Below are 25,269 nucleotides of genomic sequence, written 5' to 3'. Positions count from 1 at the left end.
ATTTAAATGGTTGGCTTGTTTTAAAATGATTAATCAAAGGCTGAATTGCCTTTATGAATAAAACCTTCCTTTAACAAGTCTCCACAAATAATCCTAGGCCTTTTATTGAAATGCCTACAACATTCAGTCCTCATTCAACTATTTATTGAGTACCTACTATGTACTAGGCACTCTGCCAGACGTTGGGAAATGAGTCATACACGCATTAATTCTTATCTTTAGTGTAATTTCTTTTTTATTTTTTAATTAAAAAAAATTTTTTTTTAGACAGAGTCTCGCTCTGTTGCCCAGGCTGGAGTGCAGTGGCCGGATCTCAGCTCACTGCAAGCTCTGCCTCCTGGGTTTACACAATTATCCTGCCTCAGCCTCCCAAGTAGCTGGGACTACAGGCGCCTGCCACCTCGCCCAGCTAGTTTTTTGTATTTTTTAGTAGAGATGGGGTTTCACAGTGTTAGCCAGGATGGTCTCAATCTCCTGACCTCGTGATCTGCCCGCCTCGGCCTCCCAAAGTGCTAGGATTACAGGCTTGAGCCACCGCGCCCGGCCCTTTAGTGTAATTTCTATTTTACCTGTTTCAAAGTAAAAGAGAAAGCAAAAGCGCTAATTCACCCTTGATTTTGATTTTAATTTTATTTAAATCCGTTAATTGAGAAGAAACACCTGTGCTGTTTAATAAATCTATTAGAGCAAAAAAGGACTGAAGGCCTAAAGGCTGAGGAAATTGAAAGCAAAATTCACACAGCCTGCAGGGCCTTTGCTGGGGGACTGAGAAAAGTTCTTGACCTTTCCTCACAGCTTCTTCCAGCATTATGCAATGGAGGATATTTTACCCAACAGTGTGAACTTTTAGTGGCTGCAAGCTGCAGGGAGCCCTTTCTGGGGTAAGTTCTGTTGCTTATTATATGCAAAGCAAACTGCCACAGCAGTGTCAAGGTCAACATTTTTGTTGTGCTGAAATTTGGAAGTAGAACAGAGTAAAATTTTTTAAAATTTCTTTTTTCCTTTTTTTGTCCCCCAGTAGCCCTATCTATTATTTAGTACATCTTTGACCATTTTGACATGTAGAAACCTTTAGAACTATCTGCTTTTTTATGGTTGTGGAAAAATTATATTTTAGTATATGGAAATAATACTTAACTGGTAATTTGGTAATAATTTAGTAGATGTGCAGAACTCAGTTTTTAAAAAAAAAAAAAAAAAAAAAAGCCAATGAATGAGAGATTATGAAATGATGGGATGCACTTTTGTATTTTCTATTTAAGGGTTGTCTGAACTGGACTCAGAATTTGCTTACTTACTATAGTGCTAAACACTTAAATTTTACATTGAAACATCAGTTTTTGCATTTATTTCTATTTGAGTTGGGAACAGGGGAAAGATACATGATCTGATAAAGCTTCTCAAAAGTTAAGTGAAGATTTGGTTCATCAGAGTTTTGATTCTTAAATTAACAGTGTATAATATCTGAATGATTTTTTTCTATTGAAAAAACAAGAAACCACTTTTTAAAATTCAGAGATGCATAGGCAGCAATTTGTTTTTTAAGTATAGAAGAAAATAATTACTTGGTCAGGTGAATTAATATCAAGCAGTGGTAAGTCTCTATGTCAGGTATGCAGACAGAGCTGTCTTTGAGCATCCAAAGCAAAAATACAGAAAGCCATGACAGCTTTCCGTTGTGTTTGTGTTAAAACATTTAGCTGCTAATGATAGAATTTTAAAGCCTGTAGTAGTTTTGAATGTTATCACTTCTACATTTTTCAAAAGTACAACATCGTAATATCAGTCATCATATGCAGTGATTCTCATTTGGCAAGGTCATGCCCTTTGTAGGGTTGGGTAGTTCTTTAGAATCTTCGGGTGGGGACATGCATAGTTTGCAAAGGTCTTCCCATGCTCCATGGTAAGAGGGATGGATTTTCTCTTACCATGCTCCATGGTAAAAGAAAAATTAGTTAACATTAATATAAACACAATAGCATAATCAAACTAGAAAATTTGTCAGTATATGGAAGTGCATTCATCACCAGGAATGAGAAATGCTTTACTCTAGAGAATGTTGAAAATGCTTCAAGAAGAGGGTTTTAGTCAACACCGTTGGCATTTCTCAGGATTGGAAGCAAGGAACTCTTGGAATGCCTGAAGAACAACAAGTAATGTTTCTCTTCCTTTATAGGTGATTATACTGCCATTTTGAGTTTTTAAGCTTCCTTGTGTAACTGTGCCGGTGATTGTCATCTCTGTAATTTTTTCAGTACCTATTGTTAAGCAGACTTGGGAGAGCCAGGCAAGTCTCATTGAATACTATAGTGACTATACTGAAAATTCCATTCCTACTGTGGATTTGGGAATTCCTAATACAGATAGAGGTGAGTCCATAATTCTTACTAGTCTCCTTATTAAACACCCCCATTCTGTAAATACAGTAAATTAGGTTAGGATAAAAATGAAATATTTTGTAAGTGCTATAATTTTTGCCTCATATTAGTTTTTTTCCCTTCTTCCCTCACGGATATAGATTGGTTCTTTCAAACTAAGGGCTTTGTAGTACAAAGTGTTGCAGGTGTTTAGTAGACTGTATCCTATAATTGAGCACATGATAGTTCCAACAGAATTTTAACAATAGATTTTTCATACCTTCATAGTTCTTTGTGGTCATGATGGGGTGTTTAAAATTGATTTGTCATATTCCCACACAAAACTTCTATCCTTGTCAGTATTATAGTCTAGTTCACATATTATATTACCTGTGAGTACCACCTAATCACATTCTACACTAGTTGTATGTAGAATAAACTCTATTCTTTATGTTAAGATTTTAATTAGTAAATTGTTAGAAATAAACCTGCTTTTCTCTTCAAATTGCAGGCTTTCTAATTAAAAACACTTTTTAGGATGTACAGAGTGGAATGGTAGACATTGGAGACTCCAAAAGGTGTGGGAGAGTAGAAGAGGGGCGAGGGATGAGAAATTACCCACTAGGTACGATAGACACTCTTCGGGTAATGGCTTCACCAAAAGCCCAGACTTCACCACTGTGCAATATGCCCATGTTACAAAACTGCACTTGTACCTCTTAAATCTATAAAAAATTTTTAAAAATTGTGTCAAAAATGGAAGTGTAAATTTGGCCACCTCATCTTCAGATAGTCTTTATTCATCTTAAGTTTTATCCAGTATTCCTGCTACCCTTTTTTCTTTAGTTTTTTTGTTCCCCATACCCTTCCATGAGTAAACAAAAAAAGTAGCAAACTGATTATGTTCTATACAATTTATCTTAATTATTTTATGTTAGTGTCACTCATAATTCTTTCATTAATATAGTACAGTGTAGATTCAGATATGCCATTTCTGTAGTTACCAGTTCTTCTGACAAAGGTTAAGTGTATTACTGAGTCTGTCTGTTGCTGTTTGATTTGGAAAAACTGTTTTAGATTGGGTTTAATAATCATGTATTTATGTATACCTTCCTTGTTTGATTTCTTCATTTCTAGTCTGACCTTATTGCCTATATTTATATTTGTTCTAAAAGGGATTTGAGATGGCTTTCAAACATACATCTTGTAATGGTTAAAAATACACAGAGATCAAGAGTAAAGAAAATAAAGGTCAAATTGAGTGGTTTCATAGTCATTAATGTAAGTTAATATTTGTTCTCCACTGTGTCACCAAATAATTAAAATGAGGGGCATATTCCTGTTTATCAGTTTGACTACTCTTCCCAAGTGTTTTATTTTGGTCCCAGCATTTACCATTAAAGCATTGTATTTTATCTGTTGGTATCCAAAGGACTGTTACTCTGTCTTACTCAGCACTGTATCTTCAGTGCATATCTTAGTACCTGCCACAGTATCTGGCATATTAGAAACTTAGTGGTAGTAAGTATTTACAAAACAAATAGAGGTATAAGCGTCCACCTTTGCACTGCTGCTTCCCTGTGGCAGTGGTGCCTGGGGTTCTAACAGCTCCTTCAGAATAAGCGTATCTAAGAAAGGATGCCATTGCTCATTGCTGTGAGTCTTAAAACTTTCTTGCCGGGACTGAAGATACTAATTCTATCTCTACCTCAAATTATCTGTGTGACTGTGTAATTCCACTAATCTAAGTCTCCATTTCCTCGTGTGTGAAATGAATGACTTGAATTTCGTTATCTGTAAAGTTCCTACTGGTTCAATGTGTCTATGAAAATTAGAAAGGCTATTTTTAAAAATTTTGAACTTTTAAGCTGCATGTTGGTGTGTAAGCTCTTACAACACTTCAAAACTAAAAAGAAATTGATGAATTCTATATATTTTATAGGAAATAATACATTGTAAGTTTTTTCTTGCCTTTCCTAGGTCATTGTGGAAAGACATTTGCCATATTGGAAAGATTTCTGAATCGTAGCCGTGACAAAACAGCATGGTTAGTCATTGTGGATGATGATACATTAATAAGGTAAGGAGTCATTCTCATCCTAAATGGCTTTAGATTCTACATATATTCATATTCAAAAACTAGATGGTACTTTTTCTGGCCAAGATGAATTAACGGGGACAAGGTTTACCCTTTTATCTGAACCAGCCCTCTAAAAGAACAAAATATATAAAACAAAGATTTTTAAGATACTGAATATTAGGTGCAAAGGAAAATGATCTAAAAGAAACATGAAGCAAATGAGGTGAGTTCTGTGACTGCCACAGCTGACTGCCTTAAGAGAATTCCAAGTTACTGCTTAGGGAGGGAGCACCAGATGGAACCTGGCAGACTCTGTGGGCGGAAAAGATGGAGCTAAGAGTCTCACGAGACCAAGGCTATTTGAGTTTGCAGGGCAGAGTACCAGAGAGGAGAGAGCTATACAGAAAGGGAATACTGGAGATAGGTGAAGAGCCCCCTGTGTATTCAGTAGAGTATTGATCAGTGCATGTGTGTGAGGAAACTACCCGATGCTGGGGAAAGATCCAACCAGATTAGAGGGAATGGTGCCTGACACTCACACAGGCCTGGGCTGGAAAACCCCTATTCATAAGGTATTGAAAAGAGTATGTAAAAGGGTCTTACCTCAATAGGCGGGATAGTTAACCCTAGACTAAGCACTTTCCTAGTCCTGCCTAACATATTTGAAAAGCTAGACACAAGAAAATGAAACTGTTTCCAAGTTTCCTGTGTCTGAGAACAAGACTCAGGAAGGCTTACAGAAATACAAAAATAACCAACATCTAATAAAGTCAAATTCATAATGTCTACCATCCAATCAAAAGTTGCCAGGCATATAAAGCAGCAGGAAAATACAGAAGTGAAAAAAAATTTGCTTATTGAAATGGTTACAGAATTTATGCAAGGTTAGAATTAGAAGTTGTTAAGCTGTTACTATTAAATAGTTATTATACCTCTGTTCCATATGTTCAAAAAAGACATGGAATGCCTCTTAGTCTTAAATAAGTTGAAATCATACCTCTAGAGATGAAAACTACATTCTTGATTGAGGTGAAAAACCCACTGGATGGGTTTCATAGCAAATTAGACATTTAAGAAGAAAGTATCAGTGAACTTGAAGACATTGCAATAATAACTATCCAAAGTGAAACACCAAGATAAAAAATAATTTTAGAAAATTAACACCATCACTGAGCTGTGGGACAATTTCAGGTGGCCTTGAATATATACAGTTGAAATCTCCAAAGAGTAGGGGCACATAAGTATTTAAAGAAATATTTTTCAAATTTAATGAAACTTGTAAACCCACAGATCCAAGAGTCTTAGTGAATCCCAGGCACACCATGAGCACAAAAGCAGAGAACAGCCACCTCCAGGAATGCCATAATGGACACTTACGGCAGTACCCACTGCCCTGCTCCGGGCAGCTGTGGAATTGAGGACTAGCATGCTCAACCCATTGCAGCTACCTGCAACACCAGCATGGACCTCTTGGGTCTCAGTGGGTTGCTCCACCACCACTGCTGCCATTATTCATATCATACCAGCTACTCAGGGGGCTGACAACTTGTCTACCCATCTAGCCCACTGGTCTCATTACTAGCTTCTAAGCAAGCAATTCACCTGCAGGCCCAAGAATCAACCATACAGAACTTTGTAACACTGCAGCCAGCATAAGCTGCTCTAGGGCCTAAAAACACGCGTATTCACCCTTCTGCTGCCACCACTGGGGCCCAAAGACTGACTCAGTTGGCATCCAAGTCCCCAGCAAAATTTCACAGCTTTGGCTAATAACCGTACCCTAAGCCACTGAGGAAATTACACATACCATGAACCTTGTGTACTATTGAAAAAGTCACACAAAGACCATGCTACAACACCACTAAAAATGAAAGCCAAAGTGTCTTACTTAACCAATAACATATATACATCTTCAGGAAAAATATTCTCCCCTACAAAAGCAATTTTTAAAAATTGGAAAAACAGTACCAGATATGCAGATATCAATGGAAGGAAACAGGAAACATGAAAAAGCAGGAAAATATGATACCAGTAAAGGGCCACAACAGTTTACTAGGAACAGATCCCAATCAGTAAGAATTCCTTGAAATAACAGATAAAGAATTCAAAATATTGATTTTAAAGAACCTCATTGAGGTACAAGAGAAATGTGAAAACCAGTACAAAAATAAGAAAATGAATTCAAGATATGAATGAGAGATATACCAAGGAGACAGATATCTTTAAAAAACCAAACAGATTCTGGAACTGAAAATTCATTGAAGAAAATACAAAATACATTTGAAAGCTTCAGTAATAGACCAAGCAGAAGGAGGAATTTCAAAACTTGACGACAGATCTTTTGAAATAATCCAGTCAGACAAAAATAAGGAAAAAATGAATGAAAACAGCCCTCAAGATGTCTGGGACTACACAAAATGACCAAACTTATGAATTATCAATATTTTTGAGGGGAAAGAGAGATAGAAAAGTTGAGAAATCCTACTGAAGGAAATAATTGATGAAAATGTCCCATATCTAGCAAAAGAGTTAGATATTTAGATACAGGAGATCCAGTGATCTTCAGGTAAATACATTGAAAAAAGGACTTTACATGGCATATTAGGACTTCACATGGCATATTATATTCAGAATGTTTAAATTCAAGTGAAAGAAAGAATCTTTAAAATTAGCAAGAGCAAAAGCATCAAGTCACGTATAAAGGACTAATAGTGGACTTTTCAGCAGAAACCTTACAGGCCAAAGAGAATGAGATGACACTTTAGCCATCGTGCTAAAAGAAAGAAAGAAAAAAAAAAGCTGTGAGCCAAGAATTTTATATCCTGCCGGAATAAGCCTTATAGATAAAGGAGAAATAATCTTTCCCAGACAAGGAAATGCTGAGGGAATTTGTCACCACTAGACTGACCCTACAGGAAGTGCTCAAAGGGGTCTTGAACATGGAAACAACAAGTTGATACTATTACCCAAACACATGAAAATATAAAACTCACAGGTCTTATAAAACAGAGAATGGAATCAAATGGAAATCTCACAAAATTTCATCAAACCACAACAGAGAGAAAAAGAATGAATTTATAAAACAACTAGAAGACAGTAAACAGTATGACAGGGACAAAGCCTCACGTATCAAGATTAACCTTGGATATAACTGGATTAAATGCTTCACTTAAAAGATACAGATTGCCAGAATGGATTTTTAAAATTATTTTATCTGGCATTTTCCAATAACATTGGTAGTATTTTTTTTTAATTATACTTTAAGTTCTGGGGTACATGTGCAGAATGTGCATGTTTGTTACATAGGTATACACGTGCCATGGTGGTTTGCTGCACTCATCAACCCGTCATCTACACTAGGTATTTCTCCTAATGCTACCCCTCTCCTAACCTCCAACAGGCCATGGTATGTGATGTTCCCCTCCCTGTGTCCAGGTGTTCTCATTGTTCAACTCCCACATATGACTGAGAACATGCGGTGTTTGGTTTTCTGTTCCTGTGTTAGTTTGCTGAGAATGATGGTTTCCAGATTCATCCATGTCCCTGCAAAACATGAAATCATCCTTTTTTATTGCTGCATAGTATTCCGTGGTGTATATGTGCCACATTTTGTTTATCCAGTCTGTCATTGATGGGCATTTGGATTGGTTCCAAGTCTTTGCTATTGTGAATAGAGCTGTAATAAACCTAAGTGTGCATGTGTCTTTATAGTGGAATGACTTACAATCCTTTGGGTATATACCAAATAATGGGATTGCTGGGTCAAATGGTATTTCTAGTTCTAGATCCTTGAGGAATCGCCACACTGTTTTCCACAATGGTTGAATTTACACCCCCACCAGCAGCATAAAAACGTTCCTATTTTTCCACATCTTCTCCAGCATCTGTTGTTTCCTGACTTTTAATGCTTGCCATTCTAACTGCTGTAAGATTATGTCTCATTGCGGTCTTGATTTGCATTTCTCTAATGACAGTGATGGCTTTTTTTCATATGTTTTTTGGCCACATAAATGTCTTCTTTTGAGAAGTGTCTGTTCATATCCTTTGTCCACTTTTCAATGGGGTTGTTTGTATTTTTCTTGTAAATTTGTTTAAGTTCTTTGTGGATTCTGGATATTAGCTCTTTGTCAGATGGATAGATTGCAAAAATTTTCTGCCATTCTGTAGGTTGCCTGTTCACTCTGATGATAGTTTCTTTTGCTGTGCAGAAGCTCTTTAGTTTAGTTAGATCCTATTTGTCAATTTTGGCTTTTGTTGCCATTGCTTTTGATGTTTTAGTCATGAAGTCTTTGCCTATGCCTATGTCCTGAATGGTATTGCCTAGGTTTTCTTCTAGGGTTTTTATGGTTTTAGGTCTTTAACTCTTTAATCCATCTTTAGTTAATTTTTGTATAAGGTGTAAAGAAGGTTTTCTGCATATGGCTAGCCAGTTTTCCCAACAGAGACTAGGATTGCAACCCCTGCTTTTTTTTTTTTTCCTTTCCATTTTCTTGGCAAATCTTCCTCCATTCCTTTATTTTGAGCCTATGTGTGTCTTTGCACATGAGATGGGTCTCCTGAATACAGCACACCGATGGGTCTTGACTCTTTATACAGTTTGCCAGTCTGTCTTTTAAATGGAGCATTTAGCCCATTTTCATTTAAGGTTAATATTGTTATGTGTGAATTTCATCCTGTCATTATGATGCTAGCTGGTTATTTTGCCAGTTAGTTGATGTAGTTTCTTCATAGTGTAGAAGGTCTTTACAATTTGGTATGTTTTTGCAGTGGCTGGTACCGCTTTTTCCTTTCCATATGTAGTGCTTCCTTCAGGAGCTCTTGTGAGGAAGGCCCGGTGGTGGCAGAATCTCTCAGCATTTGCTTGTTTGTGAAGGATATTATTTCTCTTTCGCTTATGAAGTTTAGTTTGGCTGGATATGAAATTCTGGGTTGAAAATTCTTTTAAGAATGTTGAATATTGACACCCACTCTTTTCTTGTGGCTTGTAGGGTTTCTGCTGAGAGATCCGCTGTTAGTCTGATGGGCTTCCCTTTGTGGGTGACCCAACCTTTCTTTCTGGCTGCCTTTAAATTTTTTCCTTCATTTCAGCCTTGGTGAATCTGACGATTATGTGTCTTAGGGTTGCTCTTCCTGATGAGTATCTTTGTGGTGTTCTCTGTATTTCCTGAATTTGAATGTTAGCTTGTCTTGCTAGGTTGGGGAAGTTCTCTTGGATAATATCCTGAAGAGTGTTTTCCAACTTGGTTCCATTCTCCCCATCAGTTTCAGGTACAGCAATCAAACATAGATTTGTTTTTTTCACATAGTCCCATATTTCTTAGAGGCTTTGTTTGTTTTTCATTCTTTTTTCTCTAATCTTATCTTCACACTTTATTTCAGTAAGTTGGTCTTCAATCTCTGCTATCCTTTCTTCCATTTGATGGATTAGGCTATTGATACTTGTGTATGCTTCACAAAGTTCTCATGCTGTGTTTTTCAGCTCCATCAGGTTATTTATGTTCCTCTCTAAACTGGTTATTCTAGTTAGCAGTTCCTCTGTTTTTTTAAGGTTCTTAGCTTCCTTGCATTGGATTAGAACATGCTTCTTTAGCTTGGAGGAGTTTGTTATTACTCACCTTCTGAAGTCTAGTTCTGTCAATTCGTCAGACTCATTCTCTGTCCAGTTTTGTTCCCTTGCTGGCGAGGAGTTGTTATCCTTGGGAGGAGAAGAGGCGTTCTGATTGTTTTTGGAATTTTCAGCCTTTTGGCGCTGGTTTTTCCTCATCTTCATGGATTTATCCACCCTTGCTCTTTGATGGTGGTGACCTTCAGATGGGGTTTTTGTGTGGATGTCCTTTTTTTTTGATGTTGGTGCTATTCCTTTCTGTTGGTTAGTTTTCCTTCTAACAGTCAGGCCCCTCTACTGCAGGCCTGCTTGAGTTTGCTGGAGGTTCACTCCAGACCTCATCTGCCTGGATATCACCAGTGGAGGCTGCAGAACAGCAAAGATTGCTGCCTTTTCCTTCCTTTGGAAGCATTGTCCCAGATGGGCACCCACCAGATGTATGAGGTGTCTGCCGGCCCCTGCTGGGAGGTGTCTCCCAGTCAGGAGGCACAGGGTTCAGGGACCCACTTGAAGAGGCAGTCTGTCCCTTAGGAGAAGTCCAGTGTTGTGCTTGGAGATCCACTGCTCTCTTCAGAGCCAGCAGACATGAACGTTTAAGTCTGCTGAAGCTGTACCCATAGCCACCCCTTCCCCCAGGTGCTCTGTCCCAGGGAGATGGGAGTTTTATCTATAAGCCCCTGACTGGGACTCCGCCTTTCGTTCAGAGATGCCCTGCCCAGAGAGGAGGAATCTAGAGAGGCAGTCTGGCTACAGCAGCTTTGCTTAGCTGTGGTGGCCTCCACCCAGTTCGAAGTTCTAGGCAGCTTTGTTTACACTCTGAGGGGAAAACCACCTACTCAAGCCTCAGTAATGGCAGATGTCCCTCCCCCCACCAAGCTCAAGCATCCCAGGTAGACTTCAGACTGCTGTGCTGGCAGCAAGAATTTCCAGCCAGTGGATTTTAGCTTGCTGGGTTCTGTGGGGGTGGGATTCACTGAGCTAGACTACTTGGCTCCCTGGCTTCAGCCCCCTTTCCAGGGGAGTGAACAGTTCTGTCTCCCTGGTATTCCAGGCACCACCGGGGTATAAAAAAAAAAAACTGCGGCTATGTCGGTGTCTGCCCAAATGGCTGCCCAGTTTTGTGCGTGAAACCCAGGGACCTGGTTGGTATAGGTACCTGAGGGAATATCCTGGTCTGCGGGTTGTGAAGACCGTGGGAAAAGAGTAGGATCTGGGCCAGAATGCACCATTCCTCATAGCACAGTCCGTCTCGGCTTCCCTTGGCTAGGTGAGGGAGTTCCCCGACCCCTTGCGCTTCCCACGTAAGATGACGCACCCCGTTTCTGTTTGCCATCTGTGGACTGCACCCACTGTCCAACCAGTCCCAATGAGATGCGCCAGGTACCTCAGTTGGAAATACAGAAATCACCTGCCTTCTGCATTGATCTCACTGGGAGCTGCAGACCAGAGCTGTTCCTGTTCAGCCATCTTGCCAACCATCTCCTGTTTTGTTTTGATAATTATTTCTCATAGTTCTCGAGGCTAGAAGCCTGAGATCAGGGTGCCAGCATGGTTGGGCTCTGGTGAGGGCTCTCTTTTCGGTTGCAGCATGCTGACTTCTTGTATCCTCAGATGGTGGAAAGAGAGCAAGCTAGCTCTGTGGCCTCTTAGAAGGGCATGAATCCCATTTATGAGGTCTCCACCCTCATAATCTCTTCACCCCCGCCAAAGGTCCCACCTCTAAATACCTTCATATTGGGAATTAGATTTCAACATATGATAAAATTTGGGGGGAACACAAACATTCATTCCATAACAGCTACTAGTCTTCTCTTAGTGTAGATTATCAAATACTAAGAAGAAGAAGGGTCTATTTTTCAATAGAGATGATGGAGAAACACTGTAAAATTATGTAACATTTTTTTTTTCATCACCATCTGGTTCATCCACAGTATGTTTCTTTTTCTTTTTTTATTGTGGTAAAGTACACACAACATCAAATTTACCATCATAACCATTTTTAAGTGTACAGTTTAGTAGTATTAAATACATTCATAATGTTGTGCAGCCATCTCCATAACTCTTTTCATCTTGTAAAACTGAACCTCTATATCCATTAAACAATAACTGTCTATACTCCCCCATCCCCTGGCAACCATCATTCTCTTTTCTGCTTCTATGATTTTGACTACTCTCAGTACCTCATATAAATGGAATCATACAGTACTTTTTTTTTTTGACTTGCTTATTTTACTTAGCATAATGTCCACGAAATTTATCCATGTTGTAGCATATTGCAGAATTTCCTTCCTATTTAAGACTGAATAACACTCTATGGATACAGTATGGATAGACCATATTTTGCTTATCCATTCGTCTGTTGATGGACACTCCCTCAACATGGGGTTGCGGGTATGCACCCAGAAATTGAATGACTAGATCATGTGGTAATTTTATTTGTAATGGAACCATCACACTGTTTTCCCATAGAGGTTGTTCCATTTTACATTCCTACCAGAAGTGCACAAGGTTTCCAGTTTCTCCACATCCTTATCAACCCCATTATTTTCTGGGTGTTTTTGTTTTTGATAGTCACCATTCTAGTGGGTGTGAGTTTTGATTTGCATTTCCGTAATGATTAGTTGATGAGGAGAAAACTGACCTATTTTCCCCTCTGTTCTCACACTGCAATAATCAACACAGAAGACAACTTCTGTGACCAAAAGTGTGGAGCAGGGAGATTTCTCCTACCCACCAAACAATCAGTCCGTTCTGCAGTGGACACCAAATGGGTGTCCCCTAATTCAGTTTTAACACTGTCTACCTGGAGACAGTGCCGGTTCCCACAGTTTGAGGGTTCAGTCCCCAAGACTGCCCTACCACCCCATACACCAGACACCCGTCATTAAGTCCAGGCCTCCAGAACTTCTGACTGATGAGCTTCATGTCGGGGTTCTTTCTCACATTTACCAGTTTATTATAAAGGATATTACAAAGATACAGATGAAGAGATGTGTAGGGTGTGAGGTATGAGAGAAGGGGTGCAGAGCTTCCATGCCCTCCAGGAACCTCTACATGTTCAGACATCCTAAAGCTCTCTGAAGCCTGCTCTCTTGAGCTTTATGAAGGCTTCATTATGTAGCCACAATTGATTAAACCATTGGCCATTGATGATCAACTTGACTTTCAGCTGCTTTCCCCTCCCAGGAGACTGGGGGGTGGGACTGAAAGTCCCAACTCTCTAATCATGCCTTTGTCTTTCTAGTGACCAGTCCCATCTTGAAGCTGTCGGTGAACATTAGCCTACAAAAAGATAGCAATTTGGATGTTCCAAAGATTTTAGGATTGGTATGTCAGCAGATGGGTGATGAAAGCCAAATATGTATTTCTTAATATCACAGTCTGCCCTTGGTCTTCAGATACCTTACATGAAAAGAACATATAACTCAAAAGATACTGCTACATTAGAGTCTCATTGCATCGTTAATAACTAGTCTAGTCCATTATATTGTATTACTATTTCCCAGGGTGAGTCCACTCAGGTTTGCAGGCTTCCCTTCAATCTCGTGAGGTTCCAAAGCTGGAGCAGTCTTGGCAAACAAATAGCTTTCCCTTTTTAGATATCTGTTATAATTGAGGTGAGAGACAATGTCATCTGTTTCTCTGAGTGTCTTTCAAGGAGTTAATGTAATTAATGGATTTCCCTCAGTTTATAATCCATTATTCATTCCTTTACCCTCAACTACTATTTCTCTTTCTCTCCGTTAATACCCAAATGTTTTCACCTTTGGAAGAGACATCAGAATTACGGCCGTTCCGGTTTAGATGGCAGTCAGCAGTGCTTGTCTGGCAGGTACCTCCTCCTCAGTCCATTCCCATGCAGACAGGGTAAAGTTACGTAGGTGCACAGCTAGTGGGTTATTTTTACCACCAGGCAATATAGCTGCATTCACTTTTAGCCCCAGTTTTGCTAAATGGGGTGAAGGAGCAACCCAGTCACATCAGGCCCTAAGGAATTTTGACATAAGGTTTAAAACATAGTTATGGTTTTTTGCTTAGAAATCAGCCCTGCTTCCAGCACTGGCAGTTGCAGGCCTGGTCCTAGGACCACTACATCAGGTAGGAGGGAAAGAAAAGGTTTTAGTGAGTTGATTTGGGGAATAAAGAAAAAATGGTTGTTATTCCAGTGTGCTCCTGGTTTGGCAAGATTTGCATAGTCATCCCAGCATCCTCTTCATCCCTTCTTCTCCAGATCAGCTTTAAAAAAACAGGAACATCTCGTGGGCAGACTCCTTTAGTCCCACTCATGTTATGAGCACACACTCTTGAAGGCATGTAAGCCAGCCTTTTATGTTTCCAGTGTTTTAAATACCTGTTCTACTCATCTATCAAACTATGACTCTAAGGAGACTATCTCTGTGCCCATTGTTGGACATTGTAGGCTGTACAGTGTGTTCCTTGGTCTAAAGAAATGACGATTGGCCACACAAATCCATGCAATATCTTCTGTTTAGTTGTTTTTTTAATGGTACTCAGGAGTATTTGCATGTTCCACTGAGTAAGCAGAAGCCATGCCAGAGTCAGTGTCTATTCCTGTCAAGACCCATTGGTAGCCCCATAGGGCCACTCGCATCAGTCTCTGTGTTGCCAGCTTTATTTTGGGCCTTTGCACCAGGGAATCTGCCCAATAGTCATTATCAGTCTCTTTTTTGCTGGTGTACAGAACAGTTCTTATTGGCATTTTGTGCCTGAGAGGATGCGAAAGGAACAGGTCTAGATTCAGCCCATCTCTGCCTGCTGCCGTACCCCCATATCCACTAATTTCATGGATCCAGGTGGCCACCTCAAGGGAGTACACAGGGATACTTGCTTGTCAATTCTAGTCACCTTCCAAACCTGGAAAGGGGCTCTTCTGATTGACGTTAATTTGTTCTGCTTTAATGCACCCCTCAAATGTCCATGGGGCCATGCTTCATATGGGCATCCTTTTAATAGACCAAGTATCCGTTGCCCTCTTGCCTGACTGTATGGGCAGGTGGTTGGTCACTGCCTATGAGTAAGTAAAATCCCAAACACAGGTGTTTCTATCAGTGTTCAATTCTTCCATTACTGTTAGGAAAATGCATGCAATACAGCTCATCAAGATTATTTGTTCTTACCTCCTGTGGCCAAAATAGCAACTTCCAAACAGGATGGTGTTCATTTACCCTGGAATTGCCATCCTCAAACCAAGTAGCTCTTGGTTGGTCAGTCAAGAGCTGCTTACAGGGTACTGTAGAATCCAGTGGCTCCTCACATAGTTCCAGAGTCAGTTTTAGGGGAAAAGAGACCCTCTGTTTGTGAGGGTCTCCTCCTTGCTTTCCCCAGGTAGCATGATCCCATACAAATTCTGTTTTATAATGGAACTCATTTGGGCATTGCCTCCCTTATTAGAGTGTTTCTCTGACATCACCCAAAACAGCCTGGGCATTTCAGGTATAATTGTAATTGTCTGATGGGTTTTTCCTGCCTGCTACACAGATAAAACCAGTTCATCGAGACCCTAATGCTGCAGTAAAGAAAGAGTTTAATTAATGCAAGACTGGCCAAGTGGAAAGACTGGAGTTATTACTTAAAGTAGTCGCACTGAGAACTCAGAGACTAGGATTTTTATGGTTAATGGGTGGGCAGGGGGCTAGGAAATGGTTGCTGCTGATTGGTTGGGAATGAAGTCGTAGAGATGTGGAAAACGGTCCTTGTACACTGAATCTGCCTCTGGTTGGGGACCACAGGACCGATTGAGTCACGAGTCATGGGTCTGAGTGGGGTCAGTTCTTTGCCAGAAGGCAGAAATCTGAAAAACATCTCAAAAGACCAGTCTTGGGTTCTACAATAGTAATGTTTTCTATAGGAGCAATTGCGGAAATGTCAAGTCTTGTGACCTCTGTCTACATGATTCTTGAGCAGTAAGGGATGATAAAAAATACACTTTAGCAAAGTTCAGGCCCCTCCCCTGATCATAATCTTGTGGTCTTTCATTAGTTTTTGGTCTCTGAGCAAGGAGGAGATTAGCTTTAGGGAGAGACTGTTAGCATCCTTGCTTCCAAGTTAAACTATAAACTAAATTCCTGCCATGATCAGCTTGACCTATGCCCAGGAATGAGTAAAGACAGCCAGCCTGTGAGACTAGAAGCAAGATGGAGTCAGCCAAGCTAAATTTCTCTCACTGTCATAATCTTTGCAAAGGGGGTTTCATCAAGATCACTTTATGTCCTTCAGTCATAGGTGTAGCCTCAATTAATGTCCTGTAGCAAGGAAGTAAATGCCCTTCAAGTGGAAATTCTCTAGTTCAAAGTCCTAGTTGTCATTGCTGGGAGGCACTCACAAACCTTTGCCATGAACCCCAGGAGGTACTCTGCAGAGGGCTATATCAAATGGGGAGGTTGTCCCCACCAGCTCTTCAGTTTCTATTCTGCACTATGTGGGCCTGGGCAATCCTAACTGGTTGCAATTTTAGCATGTTCCATTAATACTGCTCAAAGGATTTACATACCTTCTGTTTTACAGTACTGGATAGGGGGAACATTTCCCAGTCAGATAAAATGTCTCTTCCCATAATGCAATCAGGTAAAAGAGATAAAACCATTTCACATGAAGTATGTTCAAATATGCCAGCTTTCATAATCCTAACAACCCTTACACTTTTATGTTCTAGTCCCAGGAATTTCCCTGTTTTATCCCCAGATCATTTTACCCTCTCTTTTGCAAAAGGCTTTGGATCTCCAGTCTGGAGTCCCGCCAGGAGACCCTGGCCTCTCTGTTAGTTGTTACCTTGATTAACCAGTCTAACAGGTAATTCTAGATAAAGATTAAAAATCATTTTAATCTTTATCTTCTTGTCTTTAAAATTCTCCAAACTGGGGGAAATACAGCAAACTGGTTTGGGCCCTTAAATGTTGAGAGATCAGCTGGGGGTCCCTTTCCTCCACTCAGTCTTCAATAATGTTGTATTAAGACCTTTGTTTTAACCCCATCAATTTCTATTTTCTTCATTCCATTTTTTAATAACCACCTAAATATGTCCCCTACTGGGGTGAGTTCCATGGCTCTCCCCTTTCTTTTTCCTCTTTCACTCCTATCAATGTTTTCTCTATTCATCTTATTTCTTACAAACCATTTAAAAATTTCCACCTCCCAGGATGAGTCCTTTGACTCTCCCCTCTCCCCTTCATCATTTTCTTGTTAATTAGTCTAATGTTTTTATTAGCATCTGTAAGACCTCGAGGTAAAGCTTAGACAGCAGATTTGATAAGGCTTCTGGAACCGTCTTGGTTTTGCAGCAGTAAGGTTGTTGTATGAGGTGCCCATACAAAATGGGCCCCTTTAACAACAGCATGTACCATGGCCTGGATAACGGGCATATTCAGTGGATGAATATCCCAGTTATCATAAAGCTAGTCCCATATGGCTTACACATGAAATGTATCAGCTGCATAATTTGGGGTGTTCCATTTGGCATTTATAGGTGGAGTCTGGCAGTTCCCCTTCTCAGGGTAAACAGATCTTACAGTGACTTTTATTCAGTCCACCAGGCTTGCTATTCCCTTGGGAATAACCTCCTGTGTGTCTGGATTATGTACACCCATGTGCAGTTGTTCAGCAGTGAGCTGTGGGTCCTTCATCAGCCCAAACATGTTCTTCCATTCTGCAGCATTCAAAACCAAAGATACTGCCCCTAAATTAGTTATTCTCATAATCCATTTTTATAAAGGTTCCTCAGGAAGCAGATGATACAGATCAACAAAATGGAGTGTTCCTTTACACCATACCCTCTAGTTTCAATAATTATTTGGTTTTTCCCTTCTCCCACATTGACTACCCTCTTGGTCACCACAGGTCTCAGAGGTACTTTCTGTTGTTCCTGCATAATTTTGCCGTTGTGCGGTGGTTCCGAGGCTAGTGGCTGAAGCTCAGACTCACTGAAATCTAAGCTTGTTGTATGTAGCATCAGGGTCTAACCCAGCACTCTCTTTTAATTTTATTTTAGCTAATATAGATAACAGTATCAAGGGATTGAATAGTTTGCTTTTTTCTGATTAGTTTGCATTTTCTTGTGCCTCTGGTGAACCAATTCTCCATCTCAAAATTCCACTGGTAACTTTTACTTTTAGTAATTGAGCAGAGCACTGTGGCTCCATGTCATGGGTGATCATTTGGCCGCCCAGGAATCAAGGGTTTCTCATCCCCTAGCCTTTTATCCTTCCTCTTCTCAAACCAAATGTTTCTCTGAACCTGAGCCATTCTAGCTAATCCCACTTCACTAACACCAATTGTTCCTGAACAACTCTCAGAACATTTTTTTGTGTGTGTTCTTATACCACAACAATCAATGAGGAAGCCTTCTATGACCTCAAAATATGTGGGAATTTCTTCCCCCCAGCAAACAAGCAGTCCTCTACCAGCTGGGTGTCAGCTCTAATTCAGTTCAGTTCTGACACTATCTGCCTGGAGATAGCCTTAGATCCCCCAGGTTGAGGGCTCAGTTCCCAAGACTGCTTCCCCAGACACCAGTCATAAAAGTCCAGACCTCCAGATCTTCTGACTGACTGGCTTTAAGTTGGGTTTCCCACAACCCCTTCTTTAGGTTCCTTTAATTTGCTGGAGCAGCTCACAGAACTCAGGGAAACGCTTATGTTTACTGGTTTACTGTAAAGGATATTATCAAGGATGCAGATGAAGAGATATGTAGGCAGGGTATGGGGGAAGGAATGTGGAGCTTCTGTGCCCCCCTTGGGTGCTCAACCCCTAGGAATCTACATGTTTAGCTATCCAGGAACTGTTCGAACCCTGTCCTTTTGGGGTTTTATGGAGGTTTCCTTATATAGGCATGATTGGCAACCATATAAAAATGTGATTGAACAAAAAGCACATGTTCTAAACCCAGAAAGACCTCCTTATTCGACTTTTCTTGGCCTCTCTGTGTAGTATTTCTTCCTCTAAGTTATGGAGCAGGACATTCTCTGGAATTAGAGTCTTTTGACCCACAGTCAGATTAAATTCCTACCTTGGGTAGGTATAAGGACATTGATAGTGGCAAGAGGCACACAAATTCCTAGGCAGAAAGGGCCAGTGAAACCCAACCTTCAAGCCAAAGACAGACTAAAGCATGACAGCCAGGCTATCAGCTCAGGGTAGAGTCCATGGCCAGGAGTGAGAACTTCCTCAGTGCCTTTTAGCTAATCAAATGGTGCTTTTCCCAGGCCCACCCATGGACCAGTCAGCACACACTCATGATCCTGAGCCCATAAAAACCCAGACTTAGTCACATATTGGGACTACCTGCCTTACGGCACCCTGTCACACAAAGGACTACCCACTTTGGGTCCCCTCTCGTGTTGAGAGCTGTTCTCGCCTTCAATAAAACCATACCCCACCTGGCTTACTCTCCAGTGTGTGTGTGTGTGTATAACCTCATTCTTCTTGGACGTGGGACAAGAACCTGGGACCCGCTGAACAGTGGGAGTGAAAAAGGTTGTAACACTTTCCTGACTGGCTCACTGAGCTGAGGGCGGTGATGCACTCCCGTTCACTAGAGTGGCAACCCTTCTGGGGGCCTAGACCTCAGGATTTCCTGAGCTGGAGCTGTAACACTGTAATCCTCTCACCCCTTGCTGGTGCCAGGCAGCTGCCCCACGTGATGAGAACTGGCAGTGATGGGGCTGGGCCAGCCCAGAAGCCATGAGTGAAGTGGGGCGGCAGGACCAAATGAGCTGGGACATGCCCCCCTTCACCGAAGCATGCAGATGGTAGGAATGAATGAGCTATAATAAGAACAAGCTGCAATGCTTCCTGGGGACTCAGAGCTTAGGACTCCCTGAGCAAAAGGGTAACAACCCTTGGGGTTCCACAGTTGCTGGCATCTCCAAGTTTTCAGGCTCTGCTGCGTCCCCCACCCCTTGTCCAGATGCTGGCACCCAAGGAAGAAGCTGGTCTCAGCATGCCCAGCCCAGCTATGGGCTGAGCACAGAGCCACAGCAGGCATGGAACCTGGGCTAGTAACAGCTAAGCGCAGCCTGCCAGGCTTAGTGGGCAGAGCAAGTCTAGTGGCAAGCCCAGAGCCTAGTGAGGCCCTGACCAGAGGTGCCGCTGGGTAACCGGAGATTTCTGGCTGGTGAAGCAGCACTGAAAGAATCTTGTGTCAACAGGAGAAGGTCAGAGAGAGAGACTGTTCCCTGAGATCTGCTCCTGAGGCCTAATAAAGCAACCCAGCATTATAACAAAAGACTAACGAGGGCTATGGGAGTTAAAAGCCAGGAACTCTGGATGAAAACCAATATATATGTATTCGTCCATTTTTACACAGCCAAACCATATCAGTATATAATCATAATATCACACCAGGATAGTGGACAGCTCAGTAGTCTGAGAGCAAGAATATAATGCTCAATTCTAAACTAGAGAATGTAAACACAGCAAGGAAATCCTGGATACAGAGTTGAATTGCACCATGCTAGACTGGCTGCTGCTCTCCATGATTATGATCTGTCACACATCAATAAGAGACCTAGGACTTGCTTTCCAGAGAACAAGAGATGAGTAGTTTTGTTTGTAGGACACAGTGAATTTTGATGCGACTACCCTGAACGATTGCAAGCATATTCTTTCTCAAGCACTTTCTAAAGCTGAAAGTAAGTTCAGTAGCCTAGAAATTGATCTTCATCATGCAAGTGATGCTCTCAGAGAAAAGACCTTGGTTTTAGGATCTGTACAAAGAAACCTAAGCCCTCATGCGTGACGCTACCAGGTCAGGGATAACCAGGTCCACATGTCTTTATGTCTTTCCACAATGTCAGACTTTTACTGATGCTATTTCAGCCACAAAAGCCATGAGCTACATGGAGTTCCCAAGGAATTGATTCTCATGACTTCCTTTTCAGTCGGTAGAGCCATAGGCACACAGGTTCAAGCCACTCCACAAGTGAGTCAATATTGCAAACCCTAATAGTATACTTAATATATAATTTTATAGATTAAACTTCCCATAACAAAGGTAACATTTAACATCAAGAAAAAGGGGATAGGAAAAAGGGTTAATGAACCACTCCAGGGAGAGAGACACAAAAAGAATATCCTGTTCTGGGCCAGGCAGTCCCTCAGTCTTGCAAGGAAGAGACTTTGATGTGGGCAGAGTCTTCAGTGGCAGATACCAGGTGCTTATCACAAGTGACAGCAAGACTGTCAGTTAAGATGGCCATTTGAGCTGCTGAAGTCTTGCTCTTTCTATGGCCACGGAGTCCTCTGGTGAGGACTGAAAATGAAGGAGTGTGCTTGGTTATGTCCTCATTTAATTGAATAGAGTCTTTATTGATCAAGCAAAACATCTGGTCCCTGTTGGCAAAGTGCTTAATGAAATGTAAGATGGAGTCTTTTTCTGAGATGAAGTTACTTATGTCAAGGATACTCTATGTGTAAGCCAAACACAGTGTTAAATGAAGTAAATCAAACAAATGTATTAGGATGAGTAAGATAAAGTAAGTAAATACATTGGAAAGCAGAAGTCTGTAAAAGAGGGATTATCTTGACTACAGAGTAAAAACAGAAAGCCCCAAAACTTACATGGAAACAAATTTAGTACAACAAGAATGTGGAAACAAATTTAGTATAAGAAAGAGACCAAAGAAAGAGAAAACAAGATATAGTAGAAAAGTTAAAAGAAAATCTATCTTTGCAGACATAAGCAGCATCTTGAGAAAACTTAGTTAAGAGAGAATAAAATTGCTTCAATAAGAAGTTGGAGGGAGCTGAGAAAGATCTGAAATCTGAACTCTTGAAAATGAAAACTTTCCATAAGACTAATAAAACTGAGTTGGAAAAATATAACCAGCTCTATCTACAAGAATTAAAAGTTAGAACAAAACCAATGATAGAATAGCAGAGGTTAGTAGCAAACTCCTTGTAGAGAACAGCAGACCAGGTTTTTACGCCACTCTTATTATGAGGCAGTCCTAGAGTCACCATGTATGCTGAAAACAGGATAGTATTCAAAGAACATTTTCTAGTCACTCAGAAATCATCAACATTGTCAGAGGCCTTGATCTTCAGACAGATATAAACCTGACTGGAAGTCTTGTGGACACTTTTCACTGGTCAGAGTTTCTTTTCATATATTAAATTTGTTTTCTTCACTTTCAGCTTTAGCTTTGTTAGCTAGGGTATTTTTGTAAGACTCGCGAGTGGGGATGGGAAAGGTGATCTTTGTACTTTGTTTTCTTCTTACCCATCCCTCCCACCAAAAAATGAGACACCAGAACTGTTAATGTTACTGTTGCTCTGTGAGAAAAGATACCTTGGTGAATAATTTAGAGACATTTGTAGGGCTCAGAAGAAGACAGGAAAACGTGGGAAGGTTTGGAACTTTAGCCAAGAGACTTGTTGAATGGCTTTGCCCAAAATGTTGATAGTGATATGAACAATAAACTACTGGTTGAGGTGATATCGGATGGAAATGAGGAACTTATTGGGAACTGGAGTAAAGGTGATTCTTGCTTTGTTTTAGCAAAGAGACTTGTGGTATTTTGCCCCTGCCCTAGAGATTTGTGAAACTTTCACTTGAGAGAGATGATTTAGGGTATCTGGTGGAAGAAACTTCTAAGCAGAAAAGCATTCAAGATCTGACTTGGATCCTGTTAAAGGCATTCAGTTTTGTAAGGGAGGCAGAGCACAAAAGTTTGGAAAATGTGTACCCTGACTATGTGATAGAAAAGAAAAACCCATTTTCTGGGGAGAAATTCAAGCCAGCTGCAGAAATTTGTGTGAGTAACAAGGAGCCTAATGTTAATTCCCAAGATGGAGGAAATGTCTCCAGTCCATGTCAGGGACCTTCGCGGCAGCCCCTTCCCCAACTCCCCTCCCTCCACATCAGAGGCCCAGGAGGAAAAAGTGGTTTTATGAGCTGGACTCAGGGTCCCCATGCTGTGTGCAGTCTAGGGACTTGGTGCCCTGCATCCCAGCCACTCCAGCCGTATCTAAAAGAGGCCAAGGTACAGCTCAGGCTGTGGCTTCAGAGGGTGGAGCCCCAAGGCTTGGCAGCGTCCATGTGGTGTTGAGCCTGCGGGTGCACAGAAGAATTGAGGTTTGAGAACCTCTGCCTAGATTTCAGAAGATGTATGGAAATGCCTGGATGCCCAGGCAAAAGTTTGCTGCAGGATGGCGGCCCTCATGGAGAACCTCCGATAGTGGGGAAGGGAAATAGGAGGTCAGAGCCCCTACACAGAGTCCCTACTGGGGCACCACCTAGTGGAGCTATGAGAAGAGAGCCACTGTCCTCCAGACCCCAGAATGGTAGATCCACTGACAGCTTGCTCCATGCACCTGGAAGAGCTGCAGACACTCAATGTCAGCCCATGAAAGCAACCAGGAGGGAGGCTATACTCTGCAAAGCCACAGGGGAACAGCTGCCAAAGACCATGGGAACCCACCTCTTGTATCAGTGTTACCTGGATGTGAGACATGGAGTCTAAGGAGATCCTTTTGGAACAGTTAAGATTCGACTGCATCACTGGATTTTGGATTTGCATAGGGCCTGTGGCCCCTTCATTTTGGCCAATTTCTCCCATTCAGAATGGCTGTATTTACCCAATGCCTATACCCGCATTGTATCTAGGAAGAACTAACTTGCTTTTGATTTTACAGGCTCATAGGCAGAAGGAATTTGTCTTGTCTCAGATGAGACATTGGACTGTGGATGTTTGAATTAATGCTGAAATGAGTTAAGACCTTTGGGGACTGCTGGGAAAGCATGATTGGTTTTGAAATGTGAGGACATGATATTTGAGAGGGGCTAGGGGTGGAATGATATGGTTTGGCTGTGTCCCCACCAAAATCTCAACTTGAATTATAATATCTGTCAAAATTCGCACGTGTTGTGGGAGGCACCCAGTAGGAGGTAATTGAATCATGAGGGCCGGTCTTTCCCATGCTATTCTCATGATAGTGAATAAAACTCATGAGATCTGATGGGTTTATCAGGGGTTTCTGCTTTTGCTGCTTTCTCGTTGTCTTTTGCTGCCACAATGTAAGAAGTGCCTTTCGCTTTCTGCCATAATTGTGAGACCTCCCCAGCCACATGGAACTGTAAGTCAAATTAAACCTTTTCCCCCCAGTCTTGAGTATGTCTTTATCAGCAGCGTGAAATGGACTAATGCATTAAATTGGTACCAGGAGTGGAGTGTTGCTGAAAAGATGCTCAAATATGTGGAAGTGACTTTGGAACTGGGTAACAGGCAGAGGTTGGAACAGTTTGTATTGTTCAGAAGAAGACAGGAAGATGAGTGAAAGTTTGGAGCTTGCTAGAAACTTGTTGAATAGTTTTGACCAGTGAAGTCCAGGCTGAGGTGGTTTCAGATGGAGATGAGGAACTTATTGGGAACTGGAGCAAAGGTCGCTCTTGCTGTGCTTTATCAAAGAGACTTGTGGAATTTTGCCGCTGCCCTAGAGATCTGTGGAACCTTGAACTTGAGAGAGGTGATTTAGGGTATCTGGTGGAAGACATTTCTAAGCAGCAAAGCATTCATGAGGTGACCTGGCTTATTCTGAAAGCATTCAGTCATATTCATTCACAAATAGATGGTTTGAAGTTGGAACTTAATGTTTAAAAGGGAAGCAGAGCATAAAGGTTTGGAAAATTTGCAGCCTGACCATGAGGTAAAAAAGAAAACTCCATTTTCTGGGGAGAAATTCAACACTGCTGCAGAAATTTGCATAAGTAACAAGGAACTGAATGTTTATAACCAAGACAATAGGGAACGTGGCTCCAGGGCATGTCAGAGATTTTCACGGCTGCCCCTTTCATCACAGGCCCAAAGGCCTCTGAGGGAAAAATGGTTCCACGGGCCTGGCCCAGGGCCCCACTGCTCTATGCAGCCTTGGGACTTGGTGCCCTGTGTCCCAGACGCTCCAGCTCCAGCCATGGCTAAAAGGGGCCAAGATACAGCTTGGCCTTTGCTTCAGAGGGTGCAAGCCCCAAGCTTTGGCAGCTTCCACATAGCATTGGACCTACAGGTACACAGAAGACAAGAGTTGAAGTTTGGGAACGTCTGCCTAGATTTCAGAGAATGTATGGAAATACCTGGATGTCCAGGCAGCAGTCTGCTGCAGGGGTGGGTCCCTCATGAAGAACTTCTGCTATGGCAGTGCAGAAGGCAAATGTGGGGTTGGAGCCCCCACACAGTGTCCCCACTGGGACACTGCCTAGTAGAGTGCTCAGAAGG

At 41.4% G+C, this 25,269-nt stretch overlaps 1 protein-coding gene across 6 annotated transcripts in view; it reads left to right on the top strand.

Annotated features, from left to right (window-relative positions):
* B3GLCT (beta 3-glucosyltransferase) overlaps positions 1-25,269 on the top strand; it is a 121,138-nt gene that overhangs the window by 80,423 nt on the left and 15,446 nt on the right. For all 6 annotated transcript variants that reach the window (XR_004054659.1, XR_004054658.1, XM_030922049.1 and 3 more), the window contains 2 exons: positions 2,256-2,369; positions 4,338-4,437. Coding sequence is in view for 4 of the 6 variants with exons in the window: in XM_030922049.1 (XP_030777909.1) it covers positions 2,256-2,369; positions 4,338-4,437 (214 nt within the window). In the remaining 2 variants the exon portion in view is untranslated. The remainder of the gene's footprint in view (positions 1-2,255; positions 2,370-4,337; positions 4,438-25,269) is intronic.

The sequence above is a fragment of the Rhinopithecus roxellana genome, chromosome 18 (assembly GCF_007565055.1).
Source record: "Rhinopithecus roxellana isolate Shanxi Qingling chromosome 18, ASM756505v1, whole genome shotgun sequence".
In the NCBI taxonomy this organism is placed as follows: Eukaryota; Metazoa; Chordata; class Mammalia; order Primates; family Cercopithecidae; genus Rhinopithecus; species Rhinopithecus roxellana.
Note: the sequence above shows the minus strand (reverse complement) of the source record. Positions and strands in the feature narration are given on the sequence as shown.